Source organism: Phaseolus vulgaris, chromosome 3 (genome assembly GCF_051622355.1).
Source record: "Phaseolus vulgaris cultivar YP4 chromosome 3, ASM5162235v1, whole genome shotgun sequence".
NCBI classification, from domain to species: Eukaryota; Viridiplantae; Streptophyta; class Magnoliopsida; order Fabales; family Fabaceae; genus Phaseolus; species Phaseolus vulgaris.
This window is the reverse complement of record NC_143500.1, coordinates 32950027-32966154: the sequence shown is the minus strand read 5'-3', so window position 1 is coordinate 32966154 and position 16128 is coordinate 32950027. Positions and strand designations below refer to the sequence as shown.

The 16128-nt window shown below is 29.0% G+C and overlaps 3 protein-coding genes across 3 annotated transcripts; all 3 read right to left on the bottom strand.

Moving 5' to 3' along the window:
• Nucleotides 1-4398: 4398 nt before the first annotated feature.
• On the bottom strand, nt 4399-6110 carry LOC137807100 (polyubiquitin). Its single transcript, XM_068607556.2, has 2 exons — nt 6034-6110; nt 4399-5683 (listed from the first exon to the last, which is right to left on the bottom strand). The coding sequence occupies exon 2, from the start codon at nt 5681-5683 to the stop codon at nt 4538-4540; it is 1146 nt and encodes a 381-aa protein (XP_068463657.1). The 5' UTR covers nt 6034-6110; the 3' UTR covers nt 4399-4537.
• An 8497-nt stretch (nt 6111-14607) lies between these two features.
• LOC150028797 (ubiquitin) lies at nt 14608-14995 on the bottom strand. Its single transcript, XM_090300674.1, has one exon. The coding sequence runs from the start codon at nt 14993-14995 to the stop codon at nt 14762-14764; it is 234 nt and encodes a 77-aa protein (XP_090156800.1). The 3' UTR covers nt 14608-14761.
• On the bottom strand, nt 14608-15906 carry LOC137807101 (polyubiquitin-like). The gene has a single exon (XM_090300675.1). It carries the CDS (start codon nt 15904-15906, stop codon nt 15184-15186), a length of 723 nt encoding a protein of 240 aa, XP_090156801.1. The 3' UTR covers nt 14608-15183.
• Between the last annotated feature and the right edge of the window lie 222 nt (nt 15907-16128).

Here is a 16128-nt window from a genome sequence, read left to right as displayed (position 1 = left end):
AGGTCAGAACACTACATAACAACATATGTTATATCACAATCAAATTATCAATGATTTTCATTCAGACATATACATCGAACTCAATTTAAATACTGACAAATTGAAATTTATCAATCATAACATCGTATAAATGTTCAAATACAATATATTAGTCCAAGATAATAATAAAATAAAAAATAAACACATTTCAACATTAAGAGATGTTTAAAAATTATTTTTATTAAAGTTCAAAAAACACACTCTCGCCCAGAAAACAATTGGCTCGTTCAGCGAGTTGAGCACATATTGTAATTTACCCAACTAACATTCTACTCACACAGCCAAAGATATCAACACAACCAACTACTTTTAGTCGTGCAACGAACAAAATGTTTGTCCAGCGACTACTCCACTGGAAATTTTTCATAAAAACACTTCACTTGGCAAGAAATGACTTGCCCAACAACTAACTCACTAGGAGATTTCATTTAAAAGGCTTGCCTAACAAACTTAGCTCACCCATCTACCAAAGCTCTTAGATTTTTAAATAAAACAACTACGTCCAATGAAAGTTTGGCTCGCCCAACAAGAAGTATTTTTAATTCTCTTAGTTTCACCCAATGAGAACATTGTTTGCCCAACAACCAAACTCCTGGGACTAAGTTTACCCATGCCTAGTGACCAATGCTCTCAAGTTTTTAAAAATATGAATTTCACTAGAAAGAATGGGTCTCGCTCAACAAGTCTACACAAATCTATAGAATTCTTAATTTGGTCCAAGTGACTAAAACTGAGTTTTTAAAGCATTATCTACTTGTCTTTGAAAACGTATTACTTTAATTTGAATCACTTAGTCCGCATTCATAGATTTACTATCTTACTCAAATAAACATACATCTATAATTAAACAACCATCATTTTCTTAAATTAGTTATAAACATATACATTGTTTAGGAACAATTAACACTTCATCAATCAGTCAAATTATACTTTAACATTCACAACCAACTACCAAAACATCATCAATCAATTCTAAACACATAATAATTTTTTAGTACGTACTAATTCAAATAATAATTTTTTTTCACAACAAAACAACCTTGCAAGAGAAAATGGTGCATGTGAACATGTCACCTTCACATCCAGATTATCTAACCTAGGGTGTGATGTATATTTTATGGTAAGTGTATTGTGTTAGAAGTAACAATTTGTCCCTAAGGACGAATATCGAACTGACAATGAACCGTTGAATTATCAAGTATAAGATTCACTAAATAGGAAAATAATAATAATAAAATTTGTTGGGAGTTTGTTATAATGATTGCAAGAATTATAAAGAAAGTAAGTCAAAGAATTTGTTGGATCAATTGGAAAAATTTGAATTGTGGTTCATCCTTCTTACCCTGTATTTTGAAAAGCATAGTAATGTTCTATCCTTTGATTGATGTTGATGCCCATATTAAAAATTATTTATATTGATTCTTCACATATACAATTATTTAGAAAGTCTCTTAAATATCAATTTCTCGCATATAAAATTATTAAGAAAGTCTCCTAAATATTGATTCCTCGCATATTTATAAAAACTTCTTAGAATTACGATTAGATGTTCATAGCAATTAACACAAATCTATTCCTAACATTCAAATATGTTAAGCATTGTCATTTGGGTCAGAAACTTATAGATACTTTCTAGTCAAATTTAAGGATCTTGATCCTGGTAAACAAGCATTACAAATAAAATGGCAATACCAATCATCATTTCTAGTCAAATTTAAGGATCTTGATCTTGGTAAACAAGCATTACAAATAAAATGACAATACCAATCATCAATCAAAAACAGAATATTATATTTAAATATACATCAATACATACGAGTTTGAACAAATTACTCACAATCCCAAAGGATAGAATTACCCACTCATGTTGGCCATTACAAGCATGGAAAGTAAGAAAAGAAGATTCAGGATGTTTTTCCTTGACGGTTGCTTACTCAAAGGTTTTTTAACACCTTTTATTCTCCCAATTGATATCTAAGATTGTGTCTCGCGCCTCATAACCTAGTTGGGCTTGAGCTAAGTGACTTCTCGCCTGAACATGATTGGGCTCGCTTGGGCGTAATTGAGTTCACTTGGACGAGTTGGACGAAGAAAAGTCCAACATCTTTGGAGTGATCTCCTGGGCAAGATTGAGCTCACTTGGGTGAGATCCTCTGGGAGCTTCTGGCTTTGACGAGTGTTGAAACGTTCAACTTTCCCTTTTTATCTTTGTTTATTCTCCTTTTGCCCTTTCATCTTCATTCTTCCCAAAAATCTTGAAATTAACACAAATTTGAAAATAAATTATTCTTTTTCATATTATAATCACAAAATATGTAAAAAATTTAAATCCATAAATTAAAGATTATATTATAATTATTTTATCAATTAATATTCATAAATATCTTTTTTTAATATGAAATTACTGAAATATGTCACTTATTGCAATATTGTTGAAAGATAAAACTAGTTTCTCAACCTAATTAGATGGTTGGGTACTCCAAAGAAGCTCCAACTCCAAAATACACAAAAATAACACAACCTACACCACAAAATCTTCATTAACAATCAGATACTGAACTAGCATAACTAATTTTAAAATTAGTCAAATCACGTGAATATAGATGATCTAATATACAAAAAGATTCGAAGAGAAAAAATGAATTTATTTTAATAAAAAGATATGAAATTTGTTCTATTCATTATTAAGATTTCAAAGAAGAAATCTAATTGACAATATAATCTAATTATGGATAAAATAAAAATCTAAAAAAATGTAAAGAAAAAAGAAAACATTTTTCTAAAAAATTATAATTATATCAAAATAAAACTTGAATAATTATTTTTTTTTATTTATATAATTTTTTGTATTTTAATAATAAAATATTTATTATCTTTTTATTCTAAAATTGTTTTTTAGGTTCTTAAAATGTTGTTGCTTTCGTGACCTACTATGATGTTTTTCTCATTAAATTTCAAGTTTATATTTTTTTATAGTTAGTATAGCTATTTGGGATCATCACACTCATTTATTTTCGGTTTTTCTTCCCTAGATTATGTTCATCAAACGTCACATTTCAATACCTAATAATTATACTTTTAGTTTTTATATTATAGAATTTGTACGCATTTAAGTTTGTGCAGTAATCAACAAAGAGATATTTCTCTCTCATAATCATGTTTTTTCTTTAATTATAGAATAATAATGTAGTCTATGCAACTAAAAATTTATAAATTGAGATGTCAAATTGATTATTTCTTTCGTTTTTAATATATTATCATGATCATATTTTAATGGACATCTATCCAAAATATATACGCAAATATTCAATTAGACATTTGATTTATCGTTAGAATACACATCATTTATACATACCATCTCTAACTATGATGTCAACCGTAAATTTTGGGTTCAAATATTAATAAATTTGCCCCACCTATTGATAAACTTTTGAAAAGAGAATAGAAACTATTGTATCGCTAATATTATATAAATATTACTATAAGACAGACTTCATCGTATTTTAAAATTTTCATTTTAATTAATTGATACAGATTCAGCTTAAATTCTTTCAATAAATATTGAAAGAAATATGTTTTATATTGTTTATTTTTATAACCGATATAGTATCATTATCTAAATGTATTGTTTGTGTAGTTATGCATTTTATTAAAGAAAAGAATATTTTTATTCATTAAAAGATAAAATTGTTTAGTTAAAAATTACAACAATTGTTATATATACATAGAAAATAGAAGATTCATTGTTATAATTAATATTAAAATAGATATTTTAATACTAATTTTAGGAGTGAATAATAATTAATAAGGCAAACTAACTCAGTTCAATAAAATATCCAATGATATTTAGATAGCATTCAAAATAAACTATATTTTCATTAAAACATCGAACACAAACAGCAGGCAAAATAATACGACGCTTGCGAGTAAAAGAATATGAAACTTGGAGACCCACATTATACGAACCAGAAGTCCAGTATCGACAAAACAGTAATCATTGTATATAAAATAAATTATTTACTAAAATAATGTAAGAATACAATTCCAAAATTATCTCATAACGCTTCTTTATCTCTCACACTGGTTCCTCGTTAGGAAGGAAGTTATAACACATTATGATATATCAAGTGTCGAGCAAAGGGATGACCTGGTCTCATATCATGACCCAAACAACTGATCTGGTTAAGTTGAGGAACAGGGACTAATGGCACAAGCCCTAATCAATAAATAAACAGTACAGGGGTCAGGCTTGCTTACTCTAATTTAGGCTTTCCAAAGTTCAGTCCCAGAAAAAAAAAAAAAATCTGCCTAATCAAGATTCAATAACCAAAGAGTGGTGCAAATTTCTGATGAAAGTAATTTGTGAAACGAAAAAGATATTTTTTATTTGATTTCAGAACACACGAGTTCACTATATCAGTTTGAAACACAGACAGCAGTACATGCACAAGCTAATGATCAAGGGTACAAAGAAAGAACACTTGGACAATTGAAAAGCTTAGAAACCACCGCGAAGGCGAAGGACAAGGTGGAGGGTGGATTCCTTCTGAATATTGTAGTCTGCCAAGGTGCGACCATCTTCCAATTGTTTCCCAGCAAAAATAAGCCTCTGCTGATCTGGTGGGATGCCTTCTTTGTCCTGAATCTTTGCTTTCACATTATCAATTGTATCAGAGCTCTCCACCTCCAAGGTAATGGTTTTCCCTGTCAGAGTCTTCACAAATATCTGCATTCCACCACGAAGCCTCAACACCAGGTGCAGAGTGGATTCCTTCTGGATGTTATAATCAGCAAGGGTACGCCCATCTTCCAGCTGCTTCCCAGCAAAGATAAGCCTCTGTTGATCTGGTGGTATGCCTTCCTTGTCCTGAATCTTTGCCTTCACATTATCGATGGTGTCAGAACTTTCAACCTCCAAAGTAATGGTCTTTCCTGTCAACGTCTTTACAAAAATTTGCATTCCACCACGAAGCCTCAAAACCAAGTGCAGAGTAGATTCTTTCTGGATATTATAATCCGCAAGGGTTCTTCCATCTTCAAGCTGTTTCCCGGCAAAGATAAGCCTCTGCTGGTCTGGGGGAATACCCTCCTTATCCTGAATCTTGGCTTTCACATTATCAATGGTGTCTGAACTCTCCACCTCCAAGGTAATGGTTTTCCCGGTCAAAGTCTTGACAAAGATTTGCATGCCACCCCTTAAACGAAGCACCAAGTGGAGGGTTGACTCCTTTTGAATATTGTAATCAGCAAGGGTTCTTCCGTCCTCAAGTTGCTTCCCAGCGAAAATCAGCCTCTGCTGGTCTGGAGGGATGCCCTCTTTGTCTTGGATCTTGGCCTTGACATTATCAATGGTGTCTGAACTCTCGACCTCAAGGGTAATGGTCTTCCCAGTCAAGGTCTTGACAAAGATTTGCATGCCACCCCTGAGGCGAAGCACGAGGTGGAGAGTGGATTCCTTTTGGATATTGTAATCGGCAAGAGTGCGACCATCCTCGAGTTGCTTACCCGCAAAGATAAGTCTCTGCTGGTCAGGTGGGATACCCTCCTTGTCTTGAATCTTGGCTTTCACGTTATCAATGGTGTCAGACGATTCTACCTCGAGGGTTATGGTCTTGCCAGTCAAAGTTTTCACGAATATCTGCATCTGTACAATCACAAACCAATCCATAAGAACAGAGACATATGTAGACACTACAGTCAAATCACAAAACCCTAAATCCTCAAGAAATAAACAGAAAAAAATGAAAATAGAAAACCCTAATTAGAATCGAATATTATGCTAATTAAACTCGCATATCTCAGAATCGAAAAGCAATTGCATGAATCTAGATTCAACGATGATAAAAGCAGACAACACAGATACAACATTCAAAATTGAAAACATCGGAACGAGGATACGATGATTAATGAAGCCATAAGCAAAACCCATGAATTGAAGTTAATCCCATGAGGGTGAGGAAAAAGATGAGAAAGAGGGAGAAGAAAGAAAAGTACCTTGAGAGGGGAGATGAAACGATGAAAGATGTGCGAAATGAAGAATAGAGCGATGAATGGAAGAATAGAGCGATGGTTAGAATATATAGCTTGTTTGTGAGAGACGCAATGACAAAAATATCCCCATACTAACTAATAAAGTTTGCCACGTGTACTATGAAGATAAGGCTGACACGCAATGGATTACTTTTCATCAACGGTGTCTACAGCATAACAGATTATAAAAGTTAAGGACAGAATCTTATAATATCTTTTTATGAAAGTAAGTTAATATACCATTAAATTTAGAATTCAGACTTTTAAACAAAACTCTGATTTATAAAAATTAAAAATTATTTTTATTAAAAATAACTATGGTATGATAGAAATATTTCACGATAAAAAAAACTTGTTACTACATTAATTGATTTAATAAAAATAATATGACATTTTTGAATTATAAAAGTTATATTTCAGTTTTTAGTAAAATTATTTTTTTTAGAAACTTTACTAACAGATATTTTCTGAAAGGACATTTGGTAGAAGAAAACATTTAAGTTTTTCGATAATCTAAAAATTGAAAATCCATATTTTGAATAATGCGATTGAATGCGTGTGGCCAACGGTGTAACCGAGGAAGCCAACATTGACTGAATTTCATGGTTACGATTCGAAAGAAAAAAGAGTTTGAGATGAAAGTCCAAGCTTTGCTATCAATATTTCGTATATACTTTTCTTTGAATAACTGACCGACGGCGAAATGGTAAGCTTCATCATTCGCGGGTGTAATTGTGTTTTATTTATTTATTTTTTAAATATTATTATTTCACTTTTATTTTTATATTCAGTGTTTTTTATTTAATATTTTTTTTATTATTTTCTTTAGATAGCATTATTTTTACTTTTAAATATTTATAAAATTGTAGTGATTTTAAATATTTATAAAGTTATATTAAATTTAAATGTTTATAAAATTGAAATAGAACAAAATTTGAAATTTAATAATTAAAAATTAAATATATAAAAATTTATAAAAAAATATTAATACAAAGAGGATAAAATAAAATATTTTATAGTTATTTTGATGTAAATAAATATTACGGATAAAATAAATATAAATTCTAAATCTTAAAACTTAAAACTTAAACTTTAAGGGCTTGTTTGCTTTTGGGGGTGGCACTGTAGGCACAGACGGATGTTGGGTGCCACCCCCGTTTGGATCTGTAGATGGGTGAGGGTGAGGGTGAAGGTGAATGGAAAGGAGAGTGGTTTTTGGTTCATCTGTGATATGAGGAGATAGGAGGGTGAGAAGGGTGGAAAGCCATGTAGGATTCCTTCATTTACCATGTTGCCCCTTATTCACGTTACGCACAGTAACTCTTTCTGCCACGATGAACCATTATATAAGTGCCTTCGAAGACCACCATATCTACACCACTTCGAAGACCACCATATCTACACCACATATACATCTAGCTAGCCTTGACAGAGAAAGAGTTGCATTGATATAGTGCTTGGAGAGGGTCTTCAGTGAGAATAGAGGTAGGAGAGTGAGTTTGGTGGTTCATGTGTGTCCTGAGTTACGTTTTTTTTTATTTCAGTTTGAACCTAATCGATTATTTCAGCTTCATGTTTGCTCACATAATCGGTTATCTGGAAATTTTTGGCAACCATAATCGATTATGGGTCATGTGTTATTTTGACCATAATCGATTATGAAACTAACATAATCGATTATGAAACTAACATAATCGATTATGTTAGTTTTTGCATTACAAACATAATCGATTATGTTTGTGGATAATCGATTATGTGACTTTTTGAAGGAAACTGAAAATCGATTATGTTCATAGTTTTCAGATTTATGTTTAAATTTTCTTTGGAATTGAATTTGTTTAAATTATTTGAAAGTAATTATTGATGTTAATTACTTTATAATTTTAGATCTGGATATTTAGGAGAAATTTATTAATTATATTAGTAAATTAATTATTGTGATAAGTTGTTTGTGTAATTTTGTATTGGAAGGAAAGATTATATTGAAATATGAATATTTATTTTGTTACATATGAATTAAAATTATAAATATGAATACATATTTTAAAAATAGTAATAATAATAATGTTTAGTGTTTCTTTTGTTAGGTTATACATAATTTATAATCTTATAATTAAAAAATTATAAAAAAAGGTTGTAGTAATTAAAAATACAGTCAAAGTTTGGAGAAAAAAATAATAGAAAATGATCAAATTATACTTATATTTAAAATTATGTTTAATTATTTCTTTAAATTTTACATTTTTTTATTTTATTTATAAATAAAACTTTAAATTATTTTAATTAACTAAAATATGCACAAAATTAATAATTATCGTAGATAGTTATTAGTGTTTAAAAATTAAATTGTTTATAAGAAATAGTTTTTTATTTATAAATAATATTTTTAGGGTTTAGGGTTAGTTAATATTTTGGACATAAATTCATATTTCATTTCTATATTCTGTTTTTTTTAATTCATTTCAATTTTATATTATTTTTTAAGTTATAATTGAAACTTACAATTATCTTAATTATGAAAATTATGTACGAAAGTAATAATCATTTTTTTATTATTTTTTTACACATAGACAAAAAATATATTTTATTATTATATATAATGTAATAGAAATTAAATAATATAATAATAATTATTTTAATTAACTTAAATATCCTTTAAACTAATTAATATTTCATTTTCCTATTTATTTATATACAAGGGTAAATTTGTAATCTTACCATTTACACTATTCAAAATATATTAAAATACTCTCATAACTATCCCATCATTCACACTTTTCAATAAATTTTCTTCACACATCCACTCTAACATCTCCCAATCCAAACACATTCAACTTTCTCCACACTTTCTTCACACTTCCACTCATCCACAACCTCTAATTCAAACACACCCTAAATTCTAAATTTTAAACAAATATAAAAAATATTATATAATTATATTTGTTATTATAATTTTTGCACTGAGGAGGAAGTTGTGAAAGATTGAGTTAATTATTAACCTGAACAATAAATCATATTTTTATCTTAGTGATCAAAGTCGTTATGTTTGATTAGGATTTTCCCTTATCTTACTGGTGGTTTTAACCTTATATCAATCATTGAGTCGGATTAGAGTTCATCCTCTTGTATTAAGGCTGAATGTCTAAGTAAGGCAAGCAACATCAGTGTAGAGGAAAGGAGACATGACCAAACTCTCTTTCATGTCTATATTTATTATTATAATTTATGATATATATTTATATATAACTTCTTATTTATATAATTTTTTAATTTAAATATAATTTTATCTTAATTTTTATTTTAAAATTATAATTTATACATTTTTATTAAATTTAATAATAAATTTATTTATTTAATTTTTTATTATTACATACATATCATTAATGAATAACTTAGTTTTTATTTATAATTTTTTAAACCATTCAGTTAAATTGTTTTTTATAAAATATCCAAACAATTTTATTTAATTTTTACTATTACTTATTTTGATATCTTTTTAAATTTTCTTCTATTTTAATTTTATAAGTATTTAAATGTATTACAATTTTATAAATATTTAGAAATCAAAATAATACTATCTGAGAAAAAAATTAAACATGATACTAAATAAGAAAATAAAAATAAAAAGGTGTTGGATGAAAAAATAAAAGTGAAAATCTATACCTATATATAAAGGATATTCTCCACTTTAACTGTTCTAAATTCTTTTTCTACTTTATCCTTACTTAATATTTTATTTTATTAATTTATTTTGGTTATTTGGATATTTTATAATTTTAGAAGTTAATAAAACAGTTTTTTAATTTTCAATAATATTTTATTTTATTTGTTGTTACTTAACTGGTTGGAGAGTTGAGAGATGGTACACTACTTTTTTGTTTTAAACTGCTCTTCTTCTCTATTAAATAAAAAAAAATTAAAACTTAGTTAAAATTTAAAGATATTTGTTAATATTTATTGTTAGATGTGGACTGCATTAGCAGGAGAGTAAAAACATTGGTACGTTATTTGTCTCTATTAAATAAAAATTAAAGATATTTGTTGTGTCGTCCTCCTTCACTAGGTTTTTTTTGCACACGTAGTCTCGCTCTCGAATAGTCACTATCAAATACAATAACAAGATTCAGATGGTCGAACTAACCAAAAACCTCCAGAGTCGTCTGATGGGAACCAAGGATTGAAACACCATCAGTTCTACCATCAGATGACATTGTTGTACGAAAATGATATACTGTTTGGGATATCAAAAAATTATTCAAACTGCATCAAAACCAAGTTTTGTTTTGCATAGAGAAAAAAAAAACTTTAATATGAAAGATCGTCCCAACTTGCATCATCTTCCTTATATTAGATAGATTATTCCACTGCAGTGAGAGACACATTTTCATGTAAAGTGTTTTACTTTATTATCACTTGACATTGTGGTTTCTTTGTTTTTAAATCTCCCATACAGGAATTTTTCTCTCAAATATGTTATAACACCCACCAATATCACTCACCTAATATTCATGTGTTATGCTTCAATACTTTCTTTTATGTGTCATTTAAATTTTATAAATGTCAATGTAGTATTTATTTTCAAGTTTCTATTTATTAATTTTACTGCTAAAATTTATTTTGTATAAAAACCGGAGGCAGATTCAAAAAGGGATCAATGAGTTTATTTAAACTATAATAATTTATAATTTTTACTTGATATTTGATATTTTTTTTATGATGATTGTATATTCGCTCATGTGATTTTCAATGCCACGGTTAGTTGTTTTCTAAAATATATGAGCTTTACCACTAGTATGTGTTTTTGATGTTTATGTTTTCATAACTTTTATGTTTCTCCCTAATATCTAAAATTTGATATTTGGCTTGCATACAGGTCACATGGTTACTCTAAATGTTTATGACTTGAGTCAAGGACTTGCACGACAACTTTCGATGTCATACAGCTTTCGATGTCGCTATTGAAGGCATACAGCTTTCGATGTCGCTATTGAAGGCATACAACTTTTGATGTCGTTATTAAAGACATATTGAAGACATACAACTTTCGATGTCGTTATTGAAGACATACAGCTTTCGATGTCGCTATTGAAGACATACAACTTTCGATATCGCTATTGAATACATACAACTTTCAATGTCAAATCGATGTCGCTATTGAAGGCATACAACTTTCGATGTCGCTATTGAAGGCATACAACTTTCGATGTCGCTATTGAAAGCATACAACTTTTGATGTCGCTATTGAAGACATACAACTTTCGATGTTGTTATTGAAGACATACAACTTTCGATATCGCTATTGAAAACATCCAGCTTTCGATGTCGCTATTGAATACATACAACTTTCAATATCAAAAGCATATCATGTACTTAGATAATTTATGTGTCTTTTCATATGTATTTATTAAAATCAACTATAAATTTATAATTTTAATATAAGTGTGCGAATAAATATATATAAATAATAAAAATAAAAAAATCAAATACACAGGACCTGTGTTCCGCTATTAATAATAAAGAGTTTGTCTTTTATCAAGCGATGTTGTTAGATTAATAATTTCATGTAATTTAATTTGACACGGCAATAGGTATCGATAGGTTCACATCACTTTTTCTATCTTCAGAATTATGAATTTAAAATTTTAATACCTATCTTCAGTTTTGCCAGTTTGTATTAAATTTTGCTAAATTCATTAATAACCCTTTATCATTTATTGTTTTAATATGCAATTTAAATAAATTACATAATGAATTATCCTTTATGTTTAAACTCAAATAATAAAAAGGTGGCAATACAATTATAGATTCAAAAGCAAGTATATATATATCAATTTTAATGAAATATTATTTTAATTAAAAAAATAAGGAAGTATGATATTATCATATCAAAATATTATATATTTTCTTTAAATTTTAAATTATAGTTATATAAATATCAAATCAAACTATCAACTAACAATATTGAATAAAATTTAAATAATTATATAAAAAATTAAAAATAAAATATATGTATAGGTTACAAAATTAAAAAAAAAATATAATTTTTTAAGTTACCTAATCAACTAAAAATATATTAATTATTTAAATAATAAAAATGACAAGTATGGAATCGTAAGTAAATAAATATTGAGATAGATGAAAATAATAAAGACAGAATAAATATATATATGTTTCAATATTCAATTTAAAAAATTAGATATTATTCATATTTAGAACATGTTAGGACAATAAACATTTGTCGTCCTCAACTAAAATTGAAGAAAATCTTTACATATTTGAATAAAACTAAAATTTAATAATATATAATTGTAATTTAAATTATACATAATCATTATTTTGTATAATTAATCTAATTTTGAAATTTAATTTAATTAGTTATTTTAGTTAACAGTTATATATATATATATATATATATATATTTACCAGAAGAATTTATGATTTTAACAAGGATTTTATAATATAGTAAGTTCTAGTGGTTTTTGGTGAAAATGGTGATTACATTTTTTTCATAATCTATTCATATTCCTTCCTTTAACCTCTTAGCTAATTAGCTTCTTTCCTCTCTCTTTCTCTAATAAAAAAATTTAGAACGATTTTGTTCCTTTTTTACATCTTCGTTGTCAAATCTTTACGTTGTTTTTTTTTATATTCTCTATTATAGATTTAATACTTCCCTCTCCATTTTTTATTTTTTTTATTGAGGTTCGTTTCAAATTTTGAATTCTTCTTTATGATTTCAGGTGTCTCTTTGAATGTGGTTATCTTATTTTATAAAAGATTTTAAATTTGAAATTTCCTCTCAGAATTTTCTACAAAGAGAAAATTCATAAAATTCATCTAGTGAGAATATGATAAGTTTTTAAAAACTATGTATTGATATAATATCTTCTCCATTTTGTACTTGAATTATTTACTACGAGGTTTATGTTATGTTTTAATTTCTCTCCATAATAGAGAGAAGGAGATATTTTTGAAAGATTTCAAGTTTAGAATTTTCCCATGTTATGTTTTAGTTTCTCTCCATAATTTTAGGTCTCTCTTAGAAAAGATTTTTTTAAAAGAATTCAAGTTTAGAATTTTTCCATGAAGTCTTTTTGAAAGGAAAATCAAGCAATGAAGAACAGTGTAAATTTTCAATTAGGGTTTCAATTTTAAACTATATTATCAAGTTTGTACTTTTAAGATTAAAATGAAGTTAACAACTATAATTTAAGTTCATTTTGGTTTATTAGTTTAGTGATTTACCATAACCATATTCAATAAAGAATGTCATATGGTTTGGTAGGAATGAGAAATATTTTATTTTTGGATAAAAAAAAATTGTCCCAACAAAATGAACTACAATTTCCATGCATATCTCTCTTGATATTATTACACATAATTTACAAACAAACTTTAAAAAACTATCAACAGAAATAATTAGGTCGCTAAAATTAAAAGAAAATTTTAAAAAAGTTATTAACATGTAGAATAATCAGGTCACCTGATAGGACAAAATTAAAAGGATAAATATTATGGTCAACTAATGTTTCCAATTATGTAAAATATAATTTATTGCTTTTATCTAAATTATTTTCCTAAAAAAATATCTATATGAAGTTTTATTAACCCAATCAAAAGAAAAATACTAAAACATCTCTTATACATAAATTCTTTTTACCAATATAAAGAGAAATTAGATATAGCTTGGTAATAGAAGCATAGGAAGGTAAGCTTAATATCGCCGAATCCTTAGTTGGCCATTTTTTAGTGATTCCACCATGAAATGTGCTTATAAAGTAAAGCGCGACATACATTGAGAACCGCGTGTCCCAGAGTTTTACAACACTGACACAACACACAAAAAAACATAACTCTTATTATTTTATTTAAAAAAGTTTTTTATTTTTTAAATAAACTCATTCTATATGTTAAACGCATTCTATAGCAAAATAACATACTTGTAATTTGATTGAGTATAACTTTTTTATTGGGAGAAGATTATTATAGAGGAATTATCTAGGAATACAATAATACAGTATGGTCGAGTTAAAGCACATTGAAGCTGAAATCATTTTTACAGAATCCTTTTAAGAACAAAAAGAAACACACTAAAACGACTTTATAATTATATAGCCATTAGCCAATTAATAACAATTATAACATACCAAATAAAAACAAAGATGTTTATAAAAATTAATCTTCAAATAAGTACACAATACAACAAATCTAGCTGATAAACACCACCAAATACATATAGTCAATTATCATCTTATTATATATTATATATTCTCTACAATAGAGAGAAAAAAATAGTTCACGAGCAATATGAAGCTTAGAGAGCTAAGGACATCCACAACAGTTGCTTAACGATCCAACAGGTTTCAGACCTAATACTTCTACTCTTATGAATTTAAATTCAAAAGGTGTTTGTTACATGTGGTCTTAACAAAGATCGGAAAGACAAAGATCAGAAATTAGTTTAAAGACTAATTTAGTAATTAATATATTTCTATATTCGAATTAATATATTTCTATATTCGAATTACTCGAGAAACATAGGGAAATTAGAATACTGTATTTATAAATCAGAATAGGGCGGAGCAATAGTCAATAGAGCAGTTTCAGAATACAACAGCTGCACATCACAGCAACACCTAACACGGAGCAAACCAAGGTACACAATAGATGTTAACATCCAATAGGAAAACGCTCAAAGGCCACCACGAAGGCGAAGGACAAGGTGGAGGGTGGATTCCTTCTGAATGTTGTAGTCTGCCAAGGTGCGACCATCTTCCAATTGTTTCCCAGCAAAAATAAGCCTCTGCTGATCTGGTGGAATGCCCTCCTTGTCTTGAATCTTTGCTTTCACATTATCAATTGTATCAGAGCTCTCCACCTCCAAGGTAATGGTCTTCCCTGTCAGAGTCTTCACAAATATCTGCATTCCACCGCGAAGCCTCAACACTAAGTGCAGAGTAGATTCCTTCTGGATGTTATAATCCGCAAGGGTACGCCCATCTTCCAGCTGCTTCCCAGCAAATATGAGCCTCTGCTGGTCTGGTGGGATGCCTTCCTTGTCCTGAATCTTTGCCTTCACATTATCAATAGTGTCAGAGCTTTCAACCTCCAAAGTTATAGTCTCCCAGTTAAAGTTTTCACAAAAATTTGCATGCCACCCCGAAGCCTCAAAACCAAGTGCAGAGTGGATTCCTTCTGGATGTTATAATCCGCAAGGGTTCTACCGTCTTCAAGCTGTTTACCAGCAAAAATAAGCCTCTGCTGATCCGGAGGGATGCCCTCCTTGTCTTGAATCTTGGCCTTGACATTATCAATGGTATCTGAACTCTCCACCTCCAAGGTTATGGTCTTTCCAGTTAAAGTCTTCACAAAAATTTGCATGCCACCCCTAAGCCTCAAAACCAAGTGCAGGGTGGATTCCATCTGAATATTATAATCGGCAAGGGTTCTTCCATCCTCAAGCTGTTTACCAGCAAATATCAGCCTCTGCTGATCCGGAGGGATGCCCTCCTTGTCTTGGATCTTGGCCTTTACATTATCAATGGTATCTGAACTCTCCACCTCCAAGGTTATGGTCTTTCCAGTCAAAGTCTTCACAAAAATCTGCATACCACCTCTCAAACGAAGCACCAGGTGGAGGGTGGACTCCTTCTGAATATTATAATCGGCAAGGGTTCTTCCATCCTCAAGTTGTTTACCAGCAAAAATCAGCCTCTGCTGATCTGGAGGGATACCCTCTTTGTCTTGGATCTTAGCTTTGACATTATCAATGGTGTCAGACGATTCTACCTCGAGGGTTATGGTCTTGCCAGTCAAAGTTTTCACGAATATCTGCATCTGTTCAATCAGAAACTAAAACATCAATAACATAGACATGTGTAGTATAGCCATAGTTCAACCACAAAACTCATGCCTCAAATGATAAAAGAGTTTGAATCACAAAAACCTAATTATAAACCGATGAAGTATACAGGAAATTTTGCTAACAACAAACGGATTACATAATCAATCAGACCACAAACTCTAATTCAACCATAAACTCTAGCCCTCAGAAATGAC

Excerpts from the sequence above, each read along its gene's own strand:
- LOC137807100 (XM_068607556.2), bottom strand. The coding sequence starts at position 5,683 with ATGCAGATATTCGTGAAAACTTTGACTGGCAAGACCATAACCCTCGAG.
- LOC137807101 (XM_090300675.1), bottom strand. The coding sequence starts at position 15,906 with ATGCAGATATTCGTGAAAACTTTGACTGGCAAGACCATAACCCTCGAG.
- LOC150028797 (XM_090300674.1), bottom strand. The coding sequence starts at position 14,995 with ATGCAGATATTTGTGAAGACTCTGACAGGGAAGACCATTACCTTGGAG.